We start from the raw sequence: 16,334 nt of genomic DNA on the forward strand, positions 1-16,334 counted from the left end.
CGCTAATTGTTTATCTTTTATTCATATTAAAAGAAGGCTCTCCATTTAGTTATGAATGTCAGTGCGCAGCTTGGAAATGATGGTTAGTCCTTTGGAAGGTTTGATACCCTTTAATGCATCATTTTGTGTAGGATGGTGTATATTGTTGAGCTACTCCTCTCATATTGGTGAGCCAGCTCAGTCACAGATACACCACTCATGTTTTTCTCTTATTTCATGCTTACTATCGATTGCCATCATACACATTTTCTTCTCCTTACCCTTCATTGCACCGGCTTGCTTTGGACCCATTGTTTTTTTCCTTAATTCTGGACTGATCAACACAAAAAAACACGTAAAAAATGCAACCTGTGTTGCCTGTGCTCGTAGATATCTTTACATGAGGGAGATGCGGCGAGAAAGACAGAGCAATGCTGTTCTCATAAGCAGCCTCTCGCATTCGGCCACCTGGACGGCCACATCGGGAACCATCTCGCATGCTCGTATCTCAAATTTGTCACGTATCTCAAGGCAAAATTTTGCTCAGAATTTTCCTCGTATCTCTAATTTCTCATATGTTGAGACGGTCGTCTGTCAAGGTATTAGTGTAGACCTTACCTGAAATGTCTTTTGTTGAGGTAGACCTTTGCACCTCTTCCCGGATAAGACTGTTGACCTGTAAGAATATAAAGAAGACAAACTAAAATTTTCTTTTTTTGCCTTTGCAAAGGGAGAGGCTCAGCCGTCAGACCCCACAGTCTGCATCGCCGACCTTTGCTCTCTCTGTAGTTTCCAGGCTTTTTATTGAACATAAACAGTTACAAGTTGCCTGACAGTTGAACAGTTAATGCCAGCTAAAGAGTTGTTTTTGCAGTTTCAGCTTCAATCGTCTCAATCTGTTTCCTGCAGTTGTCTGTTTCTGCCATTTGTTCCAGATCCATTACGCAGCATCTTAAGATTTCAAATAACCTTTATAAATAACCTAAGAATATGGCAAGTTTAAAGGTTGGGGTAAATATAGGTGAAATATACTGATGGAATGAAATAAGTAGATTGTATAAAGTCAAGAAATACATAAATGAATTGAGAGAGACGGGAACTGGTAGATCTTGTTATGATCGGGGGTGGAAGACCCCAAAGCAGGCGAGGGCTGCGAGTCTGGTTCTCGAATCTTTATTAGAATGGTCCAAGTGAAAGGCCAGGCACCAGAGGGGATGGCGTCGGCGTGTCGTTAGTCGTATCCGTGGTCGTGGGGGCCGAGCGTAGTCGGAATCCTGGGAGCAAAACAAGAGGTCGTATCTCAATGAAGGCAGGCGAGAAAATACAAGAGGGTACCTCACTGTGAGCAGATCAGACGATCCCGCAGTGTGGTCCTGTTCTTGGTGGCCTTAAATACTCCTCACTGGCTAATGACTCACACCTGGCAGCCCTCGAGTCATTAGAGGCAGGACCTGTGGTTGGGTGGCGGGCACAACCAGCCACCAATCTCGTCTGGGGCTTGACAGTACCTCCCCCCCTACACGGGCCACCTGGCCCGCGACGAAGGGCCCCCGGATGTTCCCGGTGGAAATCCCTGATGAGGTCCCTGGCGAGGATGTGGCGGGCAGGAACCCAGCTGCGCTCCTCAGGACCGTACCCCTTCCAGTCCACCAGGTAGTGCAGGCCGCGACCCCGGGGGCGGACGTCCAAAAGTCAAGTACCTTGGACCGCATTGAAGTCGGAACATACAGGTCCTTCTGCGTACCTCTTCTTGGGTCTGGCTCCAGCTCTTGGGCCCTCACTACCTCGGCTTCCAGCCCCGTCCTCATGCTAGCCACCATGCAGGAGGGAGGTAGGATCGTTGGGGGCTCCTCCTCCAAGTCCGGGGACTGAAAAACACGGGATAGCGCATCCGACTTCCCATTCCTGGAACCCGGGATATAGTTAAGCGTGAAATTAAATCTACTGAAAAACATGGTCCACCTGGCCTGGCGAGGGTTTAGCCTCCGGGCCGACCTGAGATATTCCAGGTTCTTGTGGCCAGTCAGAACCGTGAACGGCTGGCTAGCCCCCTCGAGGTGGTGTCGCCATTCCTCCAGGGCCATCTTCACCGCGAGCAGTTCCCTGTCACCAATGCCGTAGTTGCGTTCAGCTGGAGACAGCCTACGGGAAAAGAAGGCGCAGGGGTGCAACTTCCCATCCGCCTGTTTGCGCTGGGAGAGGACAGCGCCGACCCCCACCTCCGAGGCGTCGACCTCCACCTGGAACTGCAACTTAGGATCGGGGTGGGAGAGGACGGGAGCAACAGTGAAACGGGACTTCAGGTCACTGAACGCCGCCTCCGCTGCGTCTGACCAACAGAACGGGAGTTTCGTGGATGTGAGTGCTGTGAGGGGTGCGGCGACGCGGCTATAGTTCCTGATGAAACGTCTGTAGAAGTTAGCGAACCCCAAAAAACGTTGCAACTCCCTTCTCCCCTTGGGCCTGGGCCACTGAGTAACGGCCTCCACCTTCTTGGCATCCATCCGCATCTCCCCGGCGGCCACCACGTACCCCAGAAAGGTGGTCTCCGAGACGTGAAATTCGCACTTCTCAGCCTTGGCGAATAGGCGGTTCTCTAGGAGACGTTGCAACACCTGGCGCACATGCTGCGTGAAAAAAATCAAGATGTCATCCAGGTAAACAAATACAAATCGGTTTAGCATGTCCCGGAGGACGTCATTGATCAGGGACTGGAACACTCCCGGGGCATTGCCGAGCCCAAAAGGCATTACCAGATATTCAAAATGTCCCTGGGGGGTGGAAAAGGCCGTCTTCCATTCGTCCCCCTCCCGAATCCGGACCAGATGGTAAGCATTACGGAGGTCCAACTTTGTAAAAATGCAAGCGCCATGTAGCGGGGTAAAAGCCGAGTCGATGAGTGGCAACGGGTACCCGTTCCTGACCGTGATCTCATTCAGGCCTCGGTAGTCGACACAGGGGCGCAGCGAGCCGTCCTTCTTGTCGACAAAAAAAAAAAACGCCCCGACGGGGGAGGAGGAAGGGCGAATCTGTCCAGATGCCAGCGCCTGGGAGATGTAGTCGTCCAGTGCCTCCCGCTCCGGCCTGGAGATGTTGTAGATCCGGCGCCTAGGAAGGGAAGCACCGGGCAATAAGTCAATGGCACAGTCATAAGGGCGATGTGGGGGGAGTGCTGAGGCCTGGTCCTCGCTAAACACCCGTGAAAGGTCCCGATAGCATTCGGGCACTGTTGATAGGTCAGGGGCATCCTTCCTCAGCGGTGACACTGGGGGTACGTGGGCTGCCTGGAGGCACTTGGTATGGCATGCCGGGCTCCAGGCTACCACGTTGGGTCCCCCCCAGTCGATCACCGGATTGTGCTCTCTTAACCACGGTAGGCCCAGAACAATAGACGCCTCCGGGCAGTCCAAGAGGTAGAAGCACGCCATCTCCTGGTGATTACCGGATAGGCGGAGTAGAACAGGGTACGTCCGTCGCTCCACTCTGCCTAGGGTACGCCCATCCAGTGCCATTATACTTAGGGGTCTCTCTATAACCCGAGTCCCGATGCCCAGCTTAGCGGCCACGGAGCGGTCGATAAAACTCTCGTCCGCACCGCAGTCGATCAAAGCAGTGGTGTTGTGATCTCTTCCCCCCCAGGAAAGAGATGCTGGTAAAACAAATCGACGGGAGGCTTCCTCATCGGCCAGGCTCACCATGACCTCCCTTCCTACTGGTGAGCCCTTGCTTTTACCGGGCGGGCAGGGCATGATGGGGAGAGATGGCCCTCCTTGCCGCAATAGAAGCAAAGGACCTGCCGGCGGCGTCGCGAGCGTTCCTCCTCAGACACTCCAGCGCGACCAATTTGCATGGGTTCTGACGTCACCACAGGAGGGGGAGGCGCAGCCGCTGGGGGGGAACCCGGAAGCAGGCGCCGAAGTCCAACCATGGCGCCCACCTGCGAGTCACCTCACCGCTGCCCTCGTTGTCTCTCTAGTTGGCTGTCGATCCGGATGGCCAATTCCACGAGCGCGTCGAGGGACCCTGGTTCCCCAGCTCCTCCCGCATCTCCAAATTCAGCCCCTCCAGAAATGCGTCCTGGAGGGCGGAGTCATTAAAGGCACTCTCGGCGGCTAAGATGCGGAATTCGACCGAGTATTTTGCGACGCTCCGGACGCCTTGTCTGAGAGCTCTTAAGCGCCGGGCTGCCTCCCGGCCGCCCACCGGGTGGTCGAAGATCTTTCGCATCTCTGTGGTAAATAAGTCGTAGGAGGTACAAATGTGGGAGCCCCGCTCCCATTCAGTGCTCGCCCAGGCTAGGGCTTCATCACGAAGGCAGCCGATCAGGTAAGCGATCTTGGCTCGGTCCGAGGTGTAGGTGAGGCTTGGTTGTTCAAACACCAACTGGCATTGAACCAGGAAACGCCGGCGTGCGCAGAGATCTCCACCGTAGGGGGTGGGTGGGGGTTCCTTAGGTTCTTGTTGCGGGGATATCGGTGTTACCAGGGGAGCGGCTGGGGTTGGCTGTGCACTTGGTGAGTGAGGCAAAGAAGTGAGTTGTGCCCGTATGTCATCTAGGGTCTCAGCCATGCTCGATACCTTAGAACAGAGGTACGCAATAGCTTGGGAATGCCGTTCCACGACCTGCGAAATTGGGTCGGAGGGGGCCTGGTCTGCGCCCGCGGGGTCCATGTTGGCGGGATCGTGCTGTTATGATCGGGGGTGGAAGACCCCAAAGCAGGCGAGGGCTGCGAGTCTGGTTCTCGAATCTTTATTAGAATGGTCCAAGTGAAAGGCCAGGCACCAGAGGGGATGGCGTCGGCGTGTCGTTAGTCGTATCCGTGGTCGTGGGGGCCGAGCGTAGTCGGAATCCTAGGAGCAAAACAAGAGGTCGTATCTCAATGAAGGCAGGGGAGAAAATACAAGCGGGTACCTCACTGTGAGCAGATCAGACGATCCCGCAGCGTGGTCCTGTTCTTGGTGGCCTTAAATACTCCTCACTGGCTAATGACTCACACCTGGCAGCCCTCGAGTCATTAGAGGCAGGACCTGTGGTTGGGTGGCGGGCACAACCAGCCACCAATCTCGTCTGGGGCCTGACAGATCTAAGAATTGTTTCAATCAGATAAGGTAATTATTTCCTAATCACAAAGATCCTGATATTGGGAGACTTTGAGAAAAGACCAATAGTCTATTATCAAAATTATTATGAATTCATATTGATATTGTAAGCACTAATAAATGTGAATGTAGGATTTATTTGGATGATGTTTTTTTAATGGAATTAGAGCCTTGTTTTTCATTCCACAACGCTCTCCCATGCAAATTGAGTCTTTAACTGGGTCATAAATGGCCAGGTTTTGGCATGGGTGGATGAGTTGCTGTAAATTTTAAAATTCAAATTGGTTATTGAATTTAATTCATTACCCACTGGGGGACATTTGGTTAAATCTATCAATTGGAAAAAGAGGATGAATATCCTTAAAGTGGTTAGCGCTAGCTCTGGGGTCCTGGGTTCAAATCCAGGTCACGTCCACCTGTGTGGAGTTTGCAAGTTCTACGGGCCTACGTGGGTTTCCTCCGGTTTCCTCCCACATTCCAAAAACATGCATGGTAGGCTGATTGGACACTCTAAATTGCCTCTAGGTATGGGTGGTTGTCCATCTCCTTGTGCCCTCCGATCGGCTGGCCACTGATTCAGGGTGTCCCCCGCCTCTGGCCCGGAGTCAGCTGGGATAGGCTCCATGAGCCCCCGCGACCCTAATCAGGATAAAGCGGTTGAGAAATTGAGAGAGAGATATCCTTAAAGTGCAATTTTGGATTACATGTTGACAAAATCAGCCTTTCAAATTCAATGGTGACAAAAAAAGAGAAGCGTTATTTGCTAAGATTTAAAACTCTAAGAGGAAAGTGAATAAATTATTCATTTATCCATTCATCTTCCATACCTTCCATCCTCGAAAGGGTTGCGGGGGTAGCTGGAGCCTAACCCAGCTGTTGTCGGACTACACCCTAGACTGGTCGCCAGTCAGTCATAGAACAAACAGAGAGACAAACAACCATCCACACTCCTAATCATATGGCCACCAGCGGGAATTGAGCCCACGCCTGCACGCACCGAAGCCAGGCGAGTGAACCTCTACACCACGAAGCGGCTTGTGAACAAATTAATGTATGTCAATTTGAATGTTCAGAGAGTATCCTACATGTTTTGTCAATACCATGGAAATCAGTTATAGAAAAGTGTAATTTATCAATCACCAAAGAGGGAACACATTTTGTGAATTTAAACATTTGTTTGTATTATCTTAAATTGGACTAAACTATTGTAGAAATTGTTAACATTTGCAGATTTGGAGTAAAAAGCCTATTTGAAATGCTTTCTGTTCAGGTTTGATGAGTGGACTGTTAAAATTAGATACAGCTATATAGGTATTGCAAATGTTTTATTCGAGTAAATATTATAAGGAACAATTTGACCATAATTATTAGGGGATTGTTTTCTTTTGATATCATGTTTGTCATGATTTCCAAGTTAATAGTTTATAAGGACAGGTTTCTAAGTATCAAGTTAAATGTTGTTTTATTAGATTTTTTCAGAATTCTGATTCGTGTTGTAAGATACCTTCATTTGATATTTTTTGCCTTTTTTCTTTTTCACTTTTTTTGAACTTTAATGACTTAGGGTTTTGTCAACACTTACATTTATCCAAAATGATTTGATATACATGTAACTCAGTGGCGGGCTGTCAGGGCCTTCAAGGCCTTCTCTGCTGGCCTAAGAAATATCTGAATCATATTATATTTTGTCCATCAATACTTATTATTCCAAATGGTCTGTTAGCTTCCTTTCATTGCTTTTCCCCCTGGTTGCACTGCTTCCAGATGTGTGTTTTCATATTGAAGCATTTAACCAATCACATTTCAGCCATTATTTGTTGCCAGATCAGATCTGCCTCAAAGCCTTCACAATCAGTTCTGCGGGGTCTGCTGCATTAAACAAGACTGTTGCTTTTAACCAATCAGATTTCGAGTTGGCAACCCCACAATGATTTTTCATAGGCGTTGGCATTTTGCTGGCTGGGATAAGTCATTGCTTTCACCAACTATGATTGACTAGTAGGCGGGCCAAAGCCATAGTGGACGGACTATGCCGGAAATTACAGGACAGGCTCGACTTTCATCATTAGCTTCGATGGCGATAGGAAAGAAGGAAGAAAGAAAGGAGGATGGATATTGTGTACAGTTAAAAAGAACTTTTGAACTCAAAACTTTTGGTCAGCATAATATGGCTATATTCCTAAATAATATTTCAATTGTGGGCCTGGTTCTGATATCTGAAAAGCTCCAGTGTTTGTATTTAATCACTAAATGCTGCTAAGATGTGGATTTTACCCCAGTTTATTTTTTGCCGTTTCGCCATTGACTTCCATCGCTGTCTTTTCCCAAGGAAATCACCCCCCTGGCCTGGTTGTAAATGTCTCAAAAGCTCCAGTATTTGTATTCAGTCAATAAATGCTACTAGGAACTGGATTTTACCTAATTTTAGTGCATTTTTTGTCATTTCACGTATGGACGTATCGACGTTCATCGCTGTCTTTTTACCGGGGAAATGATACTCAGGGCCCGGTTCTGATGTCTAAAAAGCTCCAGTATTTGTATTTAATCAATAAATGCTGTTTTCGGCTGGATTTTACCCCATTTTCTGGCAATGTTTGCCCGTACGCCATTGACGTTCATCGCTGTCTTTTCCCGGGAAAATCGCCCCCCTGGCCTGGTTTTAATGTGTGAAAAGCTCCAGTATTTGTATTTAATCATGAAATGCTGCTAGGAAGTGGATTTTACCCCATTTTTGTGCATTGATTTATTGATTATTTTTTATGTGTCGCAGCTCTAGCTGCAGTAGAGGTTTCATAGCCATAAAATAGTTTTTGAGGGTTGGATTGATACGTTGAAGGCGCTACGAGAAAATGCACCGACCGCCACTGATGAAACTAAATTGGCCTGGCAATTAAAGTCTGAAATGAACTGTAAATTGTTTTTATCCTTTTGATGTGGATGATGGGGCGTCCGCGCCAGCCCGTGAAGCAACGGGAGAGTGGCCATTCCGGCGGGCGTCCGCGCCGGCCAGAGACGAGGCGAGGAAGTGGTCGGTCCGGCGGGCGTCCGCGCCGGCCGATGACGAGGCGTGGGCATGGTCGGTCCGGCGGGCGTCCGCGCCAGCCCGTGAAGCAACGGGAGAGTGGCCGGTCCGGCGGGCGTCCGCGCCGGCCAGAGACGAGGCGTGGGCATGGTCGGTCCGGCGGGCGTCCGAGGAGAGGCCTCTCCAGCAGACCTCGGCGCTTGGAGAGGAGTGGGAGTAGCCGGTCCAGCGGGCCTCCCCGCTGGTGCTTTAGGTGCTGGCCAAGCCCCCGGCCCTTAACAGACAACGGAACTTTAGAATGGTCGTCGGGTACCTTACCCTGGCTGTTCGGGGGGCCGCCTGTCCCCTCGGTCGGGAGGGCAGGTGAGTCGCTCTCGCCGTCGCCGGCCCCCTCGTCCAGGGGCGCCGGTGAGTCACTCTCGCCGTCGCCGGCCCCCTCGTCCAGGGGCGCCGGTGAGTCACTCTCGCCGTCGCCGGCCCCCTCGTCCAGGGGCGCCGGTGAGTCACTCTCGCCGTCGCCGGCCCCCTCGTCCAGGGGCGCCGGTGAGTCCCTCTCGCCGTCGCCGGCCCCCTCGTCCAGGGGCGCCGGTGGGTCACTCTCGCCGTCGCCGGCCCCCTCGTCCAGGGGCGCCGGTGGGTCACTCTCGCCGTCGCCGGCCCCCTCGTCCAGGGGCGCCGGTGAGTCGCTCTCGCCGTCGCCGGCCCCCTCGTCCAGGGGCGCCGGTGAGTCGCTCTCGCCGTCGCCGGCCCCCTCGTCCAGGGGCGCCGGTGAGTCGCTGTCGCCGTCACCGGACCCCTCGTCCAGGGGCGCCGGAGAGTCGCTGTTGCCGTCGCCGGACCCCTCGTCCAGGGGCGCCGGAGAGTCGCTGTCTCCCTCACCGGCCCCCTCGTCCAGGGGCGCCGGAGAGTCGCTGTCTCCCTCGCCGGCCCCCTCGTCCAGGGGCGCCGGAGAGTCGCTGTCTCCCTCGCCGGCACGGGTGCGACTGGCGGCCCCGGTGGCAATGGGAGTATTGTGCGTGGCTTGGGCACGGGAATTTGCGGAGCTTGGAGCGGCGTGGTCGGCCGAGGAGCTTGGAGCGGCGTGGTCGGCCGAGAAGCTTGGTCAGGGGCTCGAGCGTCCAGGCCCTCCCTCTGCTTCTCCCTGCGACGTGGCGCTCGTCGCCGCCTCCGGGAGGGCGTCACAGCATACCGGCCACCACGTGGTGGCCCATCGTAGCTGGCCAGCCGACCAGGTGAAAGACCTCGCTGCTGCGCCTCCCCAAAAAAACAAGACGGGCGGTGTTCGAAACTCCTACCGGAGCCCCCCCGCCGGCCGCCACGTGGTGGTCCCTTGTAGATGGCCCACCCACCTGGCAGATCATGGTCGGGGTAATCCAGGTCTGAGTCGTTGGAGGGGCAATGGCGATCCTTCTCCAGTGGGGCATAACGTTCAGCGTCTTTAGTTGGAGCGTATCGGATTCCGTATCGGCTAAGAAAATAGCCGTCCCAGACCGAATCTCCAGCATCCAACTCACTTAGCCGCTGGCCGTCCTCCTCTTCAGAAAGGTCGGAGTCCCAATCTCCAGCATATAAATCTATTAGCCCCCGGTCGTCCTCACCTTCAGAAAAGTCCGAGTCCCAACGGACAAAGACTTGGCGTTCCAAAGGGCCCGAGGGAGGCTGGGGATTCTCCCTCCATTGGGAAAAAGACTCGCTGGAGTCCGAATTCCAATAACTGGGGCAATGAACTGAGGGTGTCGGAGCCTCGGAATTCTGATTTAGCTGTGCTGGCCGTCCGGTGCGACGGGTTGAGCGGAGGGTGGGTTTGAAGGTGGATTGAGGCTCAGTACTACCTCTTAGTCGAGACTCCTGCGTTGCCCAAACGTCTTTGAGGTGCCCACGCCAAGTGTCCATTATAGACTCCCTAATAGGCTCTGTGGGGCCTCTCAGAGAATCCACGTCGTTGCGGGGCTTCCACGAGGGTGGCTGGCGTCGACGAGCACGTCGGCGCGAGCGTGGGTAGCCTCCCGCTGGGTCCATTGTGGCCGGATCGTTCTGTTATGATCACGCTGCGTCGCTGGGTCGTCACAGCGCGATCGGGTGCATCTGTTACGGTCGCGTCGCGTTGTGTGACGCGACCGTGGATGTAGGTGGACCCAAATGCAGGAGGCAGGAGAGAACGAGGCATTCAGCGTGATACGGAGTCCTTTAATGAATCAACCAAGGCGTGGAAACAAACGTGGCCGCATGCGGCGTGCATACGGACAGAGGCAACAGAATAACGGCAGCTAGCGACCGCTAGCAACAGCTAACAACAGTCAATGATAGTCATCGATAGTGAACGATCCGGCGACGTGTGATGACGCGTCGCTACTTAAATACAGGAAACGAAAACAATCAATGGATTGGCTACAGCCGGTACGCGTCGACGGCAACCCAGGAGGGCCAAAAGGGCCACTCCTGACAATTCAGATGAATTTAATGTGCTTTGAACTTTTCCTCCTGGGGTCTCTCCCGAGCAATTAACAAGTGTTGCATGTGAATATAGGACGGAAAGCTAAACATGACGTGTTGGAAGTATGAAAAGCTGGGATTGTCACACCGGAATGGGTTCAGATCCACATCCTGGCGTGGGCGGTAGAGGATTAAAAAGTTCTGATGATACAGTCAGAGCTTTACTCCCACCGTGCCGTAACCCTGGCCTAAACATGCAGGCTTTTTGGTGGGGTGACAGTCATTAAAGCGGAGAAAACAACTCCAATCTTATCTCAGAGGATTACAATCAGATCCCTTTGAAATTGTGTAGACCATTGGACAACAAAAAAAGAGAATATTCCGCCTGGAGAATCTTAAACAAGCAATGGTGATAATAACAAATAAATCTATTGGGAATTAAATTGAATGGCAAGGAAAATAAATATATAATTAGGGTACGACACAGTGTTAGAATGCAATTAATAGATTGGTATGTTTGATTTCATTTTTGTATGTGACGATGTTACATGACTATAGAGTCTACATTTTAATCATTTGTTAACTTTTATTCTTAAGGCTCCAAGGAATGGAAGATCTTTGTGGCTTTTTCACAGATATGCGTGCGTCTGATAAGAAGGAGTTTTCCTCAGCCTGATTCTGGAGTCTCTTTTTTCCGGTTTATTTCTTCCAATATTTATATTGTGCTTTAAAATACTGTTTATTCCAATGTAAATGTCCTATACTGTTAAATTCTACAATAGGCACTTTTCATTACTGATTTATACAAAATTAGCATTGCTTTTGACAATATTGCAAAATGGAAAAATTTGATAGTTTCTTTAATGGCTTCTTTTACAACTTTCTTGTTTTTACTCCTTAGTTGCTGTATTGTTCCATGTGTGAAAGCTATGATTCAGAGCTTTATTTTTTGTATTAATAACTCAAATGCTTCTGGTACTCAATTGCTTGCTATGTATGATCCTCCCATTCGGTGTTCTCCTTCCGGCTCTCCTTCACATGGCCGTTTTGATGCTGTTCTTATGGAAGATTATGAAATAATGTCTGTGACCCATGATTAATTTGCTTTGAATGTGGACATTTATTGCCGATGGACCTTTTCATGGAAGAAGAGGAAGAACTACGAGAAGAAGAGCTGCAGTTGCGGACTATTTAGTTGAAGATTTGATTTCTATATTTTCTTTCTAGTTTTTTGTTACCATAATGAAGTAGAGTGTAAAGTATGTTTTTTTCTTTTGTGTGTGCGTCAAAATTGTGGAAGTTATGAATTATTTGTAATAAAAGTTAACATAAAGGTTTGAGCCATATTCAAATTTGCTCACCATGAACACTGTGCCTGCCTTTATTTGATCATTAGGGGTTGTCTAGCATTCTTCACAGTAATGTGTGAACACAGTACATGGCTCTAGTGCAGGGGTGTCCAAACTTTTTGCAAAGAGGGCCAGATTTGGTAAGGTGAAAATGTGTGGGGGCCGACTATTTAGCCTGACATTCTTTGAATGTAGTAGTAGTAACTAACCATGGAAATTTGACCGTTATGGTTTTTTTACGGTGGAACAAACAGAAACAAATAAATCCGTTCCTCTTGTTTGGCCCTTCAGACTCTGGAGGTCCAGAAGCTCTTCACTCACGTTCATGTCATTGTCCACTCCTCTTAAAAAGATCAGTAACTGAGCGGTGTCGGACGCATCCGTGCTTTCATCGCACGCTAACGAGAAAAAGTCAAACTCAGTTCCTTTTGCCTCTAACTGTCTCTTAATATCTAATGAAACGTCTTCAATTCTCCGTACCACAGTATTACGAGCCAGGCAAATATTGGCAAACTCTTGCTTCTTCGCGGGACAAATTTTCTCAACCATTTTCATTACACAGTCTTTAATAAATTCACCCTCAGTGAAAGGTTTACAGTGCTTTGCAATCAGCGTTGCCACTTCGTAGCTTGCCTTTGTGGCATTTTCATGTGACTCACGGACTCTTGTGAAAAAGCTTTGCTGTGCCGTTAAAACAGCTTCCAGTTGCTTCACTTTTTCACCGCGTTTGTTCCCAGTTAGCTTGTCGTAGCTAGCATGTTTCGTCTGGTAGTGCCTCTTGATGTTGAATTCCTTGAACGCGGTCAACTTTCCTTTTTTTGTTTACAGACGCCATGTTAGAAATGGGCTGGGCTGAAACGATCACGCAAGGTCAAGGGTCACGGCGGCCAGAGTGCGGCCACAGGGCTACTGCCATCTTCTGGTGAAATGAAAAATATGAAAAATAGCTTTTTGTACACATGTATTTTATACTGTGGTCAACAGTGCTGGCGGGCCGCATATTATTGATTTCATGATGAAAAAAAAAAAAAAAAAAAAAAAAAATCATGATAGAGGCCGCGGGCCGGTAAAAATTTGTCCACGGGCCGCAATTGGCCCGGGGGCCGGACTTTGGACATGTCTGCTCTAGTGTTTGCAGTATAAACAATTGAGCTTTGTTCTGGCAGTTGTAAAAGCTGTTCAAAGAAAATCAATCCTGTTCTTATAGTTAAAAGGGAATTGTCATATCTTGAGATCTTTACCTCAACAGATGTCTAAGTTAAAACCCAATAGTATTTGATTTCAAACCAGCCATGTTCCTTTGTAACTGGACCCAGCCACTAATATTCAAATTAACGCCCACTTTGGGTGGAGATAAAGAAAGCTTTTAAAAATGGAGTCAGAGGACGACAGTCTTGTCTTTTCCCTTGCTAATAAAGAACTCCAATAATTTCTTGCCTATATTTCGTCACTTTTTTCACCAAATCTTTCAGAACAAAAATAAGAACATCGTACAGGACCCCTAGGAATTTGAAAGTCTCCACTCGTTCCACACATTTGCCGTTGATAGACACGGGGTGGGGTTGCTGAGCAGCCTTGTTCTGTCGGAAGTCCAGGAAGACTTCTCTGGTTTTGGAGACGTTCAGCTCCAAGTTGTCGAGAGCGTACCAATCGCTGATTCTAAGGACCTCATCTTTGTAGGCCGTCTCATTCTCCCCTGTGATCATCCCCACCACCGTTGTATCGTCCGCAAATTTCGCAATGATGTTCTCAGGGGTGGGTGGCCTGGTGACTGAGTGGTTAGCGCGTCAGCCTCACAGTGGGGGACCTGTGTTCAAATCCAAGTCGGTCTATCTGTGTGGAGTTTGCATGTTCTCCATGGGCCTGCGTGGGTTTTCTCCGGGTACTCCGGTTTCCTCCCACATTCCAAAGACATGCATTGTAGGCTGATTGGACACTCTAAATTGCCCCTAGGTACGAGTGTGAGCGTGAATGGTTGTTTGTCTCCTTGGCTGGCCACCAATTCAGGGTGTCCCTGGCCTCTAGCCCGAAGTCAGCTGGGATAGGCTCCAGCACCCCCCACGACCCTAGTGAGGATAAAGCATTTCAGAAAATGAGATAAGATCAGATGTTCTCATGGTGCGTGGGTCCGCAGTCGTGTTTGTAGAGCGAGTAGAATAGTGGACTCAGCACCCAGCCTTGGGGCGAGCCGGTGCTGAGTATATAGTACAGGGGTGGCCAACTCCGGTCCTCCAGAGCCTCTATCCAGTCTGTTTTCCATGTCTCCCTCCTCTACCACACCCTAATCAAATGATCAACTCATCAGCAAGCTGTTCTGAAGCTTCATACCGATCCCGATAATTTGATTCCGGTGTGTTGTTGGAGGGAGACATGGAAACAGACTGGATAAGGGCTCTTGAGGACCAGAGTTGTCCTCCCCTATTGTAGTATGTGGTATGTAGTTCAATGTCGGCATCTATAACTCACAAGAAGCACATTCTGCAAGCAAGCAAACACGTTTGCTGAAGCGAGCCTCAAGTAATCTCTGAAATCCCCGGATAAACGTTAAAGTTCCAAAGTAGAAAAATCAATGCCCTTCCCTAGCTTGTGACCCAATTGAACGTGACACCTGCTCCTCCTCCGACTTGCCATCAAAACGCGCGCTCACGCGGCGTGCCGACCGACTCGCTGGCCCGGAATGTGGTCCTCTACCGAGGAGCGCGTCACGTGACGCAACGAGACGGCCTCGTAAGCGATGCTCGTCAACACATGTATTTTTAGTCGACATGGTATTCACCATTACCTGTTCACTATTTTGTACGCAGATGCGTTACATCGTTCAAGCGTGTCAGAAAGTGTGCGTGCCTTGGTATTCGCTTGATTAAAGCTGAAGAATCAACGCGAGGAGGCTCGTGCGCGCTCGCGTCGGCTGCTTCCGCGGCCTCGCGCACTGTCATAGTCTCGGGAGCGCGCGAACGCGGACATCAAGGACGGTCGAAGCGCATCCTTTTTTTCTGGCTTTGGGCGGTGCTGTTCCTGGTCAGGTCATCGTCCCGACAGCAGGAGCGACGTTCGTTCGTGAGTGAGTACGTGCGTGAGTACGTGCGTGAGTACGTGCGTGCGTGCGTGCGTGTTGACGTTGTCGCCGGCGCGGGAATCAACAGGACGAAGCCCGCACACAAAAAAGAGGACTACAGTCAACATGTCTCCTGCTGCTAGACGTGCGTGAAAAGCGCTTGTGGACAGAAGGGAAGCGAACCCACCAGGCAAGGGTCGATTTGAGGGCGCCTGGTTCAATTGACAAAGCGAACAGTAAGTGTTGATCCGATCATCTTGGTGACATCACCAAGAGTGTCGAATTCCCGGGTTCGTGATGTCATCATATCCATCAAATGTGTACTTTTAACTAAGTGGGGTTGTGTGTACTTGCGTTGTGTGTAAATGGGTAGCTGTTTGTGTTCATAAACTGACCGTTGGGCAGGGATGGAAAGTAACGAATTACATTTACTCTTTGGTATAACATGTTATTTTTGGAGTATTTTTTTCGAGATCATTAATTGCACTGTTTGTAAAGGCTTGCCATTCCATAACACATAACGTTTAACTTTTTTTTTAACTACACCCTTTATCCAGAGCAAGTGTTTATTTTGGTCATTTAAAAAAGGGGACTTTTTTTTACATTTAACCAGTGGCGTCATTCATTCATTCATCTTCCGTACCGCGGGGTTTGCAGGGGTTGCATACTTTACACATACAATGTAGATAATGTGTTTGACTATCTTTTCATAAACAACTTCCTTTAAAAAGAAAAATATATATCGACCCCAAATATCACCTTACAAAATGGACTTTAGACATCGGCATTCAGCTGTATTTTTTAAAGTCTGCACCAACCTTTGAAAATCCCGTATCGGTTGACCGTGGTAAATATTGAAGGTCTGAAATGTTTTGTGTAATATCAAACCAACAGTGGAGGTGCGCGCATCGCTGCTGCTGCTGGCGCTGCACTGTGGCGCGATGGCGCTGTGCGGTTGCGAGCCACGCGTGGTCCACGTGGGTGCCGTACTGAGCCAGAAACGGTATGAGCAGGTGTTCCGCGACGCCGTGACCCATGCCAACGCTGCCTATGGCCGCGACCGTTTCAAGATGAATGCCATCGCCGTCACGCACAAGGCCAACGCCATCCAGATGGCACTCTCCGTCTGCGAGGACCTCATCTCCAACCAGGTGCTTAAAAATGAATCACTCTTAACTCTGCAGTGATGCGACTCGACAGCTGATCCCAATTCCGATGGCTTGTACTGTCGATGGGTTAGTTGCAAAATTTCAGTTGCTACCCAGATGTTGCAAATGATTTATGTTTTGATTTTGAAATTGTCTCATCTCATCTCATTGTCTGAACCGCTTTATCCTCACTAGGGTCGCAGGGGGTGCTGGAGCCTAGGGGGACACCCTGAATTGGTGGCCAGCCA

General features: G+C 50.0%; 1 protein-coding gene across 4 annotated transcripts in view; it reads left to right on the top strand.

Annotated features, from left to right (window-relative positions):
* The first annotated feature begins 14,677 nt into the window (after positions 1–14,677).
* The window catches only part of grin1b (glutamate receptor, ionotropic, N-methyl D-aspartate 1b), a 53,902-nt gene continuing 52,245 nt past the window's right edge, over positions 14,678–16,334 (top strand). The window contains exons 1-2 of one of the 4 annotated variants that reach the window (XR_013300201.1): positions 14,678–15,174; positions 15,833–16,089. Coding sequence is in view for 3 of the 4 variants with exons in the window: in XM_077599961.1 (XP_077456087.1) it covers position 15,174; positions 15,833–16,089 (258 nt within the window). In the remaining variant the exon portion in view is untranslated. The remainder of the gene's footprint in view (positions 15,175–15,832; positions 16,090–16,334) is intronic. The other 3 variants (XM_077599961.1, XM_077599959.1, XM_077599962.1) reach the window with 3 other exon arrangements.

Source organism: Stigmatopora argus, chromosome 5, assembly GCF_051989625.1.
Source record: "Stigmatopora argus isolate UIUO_Sarg chromosome 5, RoL_Sarg_1.0, whole genome shotgun sequence".
NCBI classification, from domain to species: Eukaryota; Metazoa; Chordata; class Actinopteri; order Syngnathiformes; family Syngnathidae; genus Stigmatopora; species Stigmatopora argus.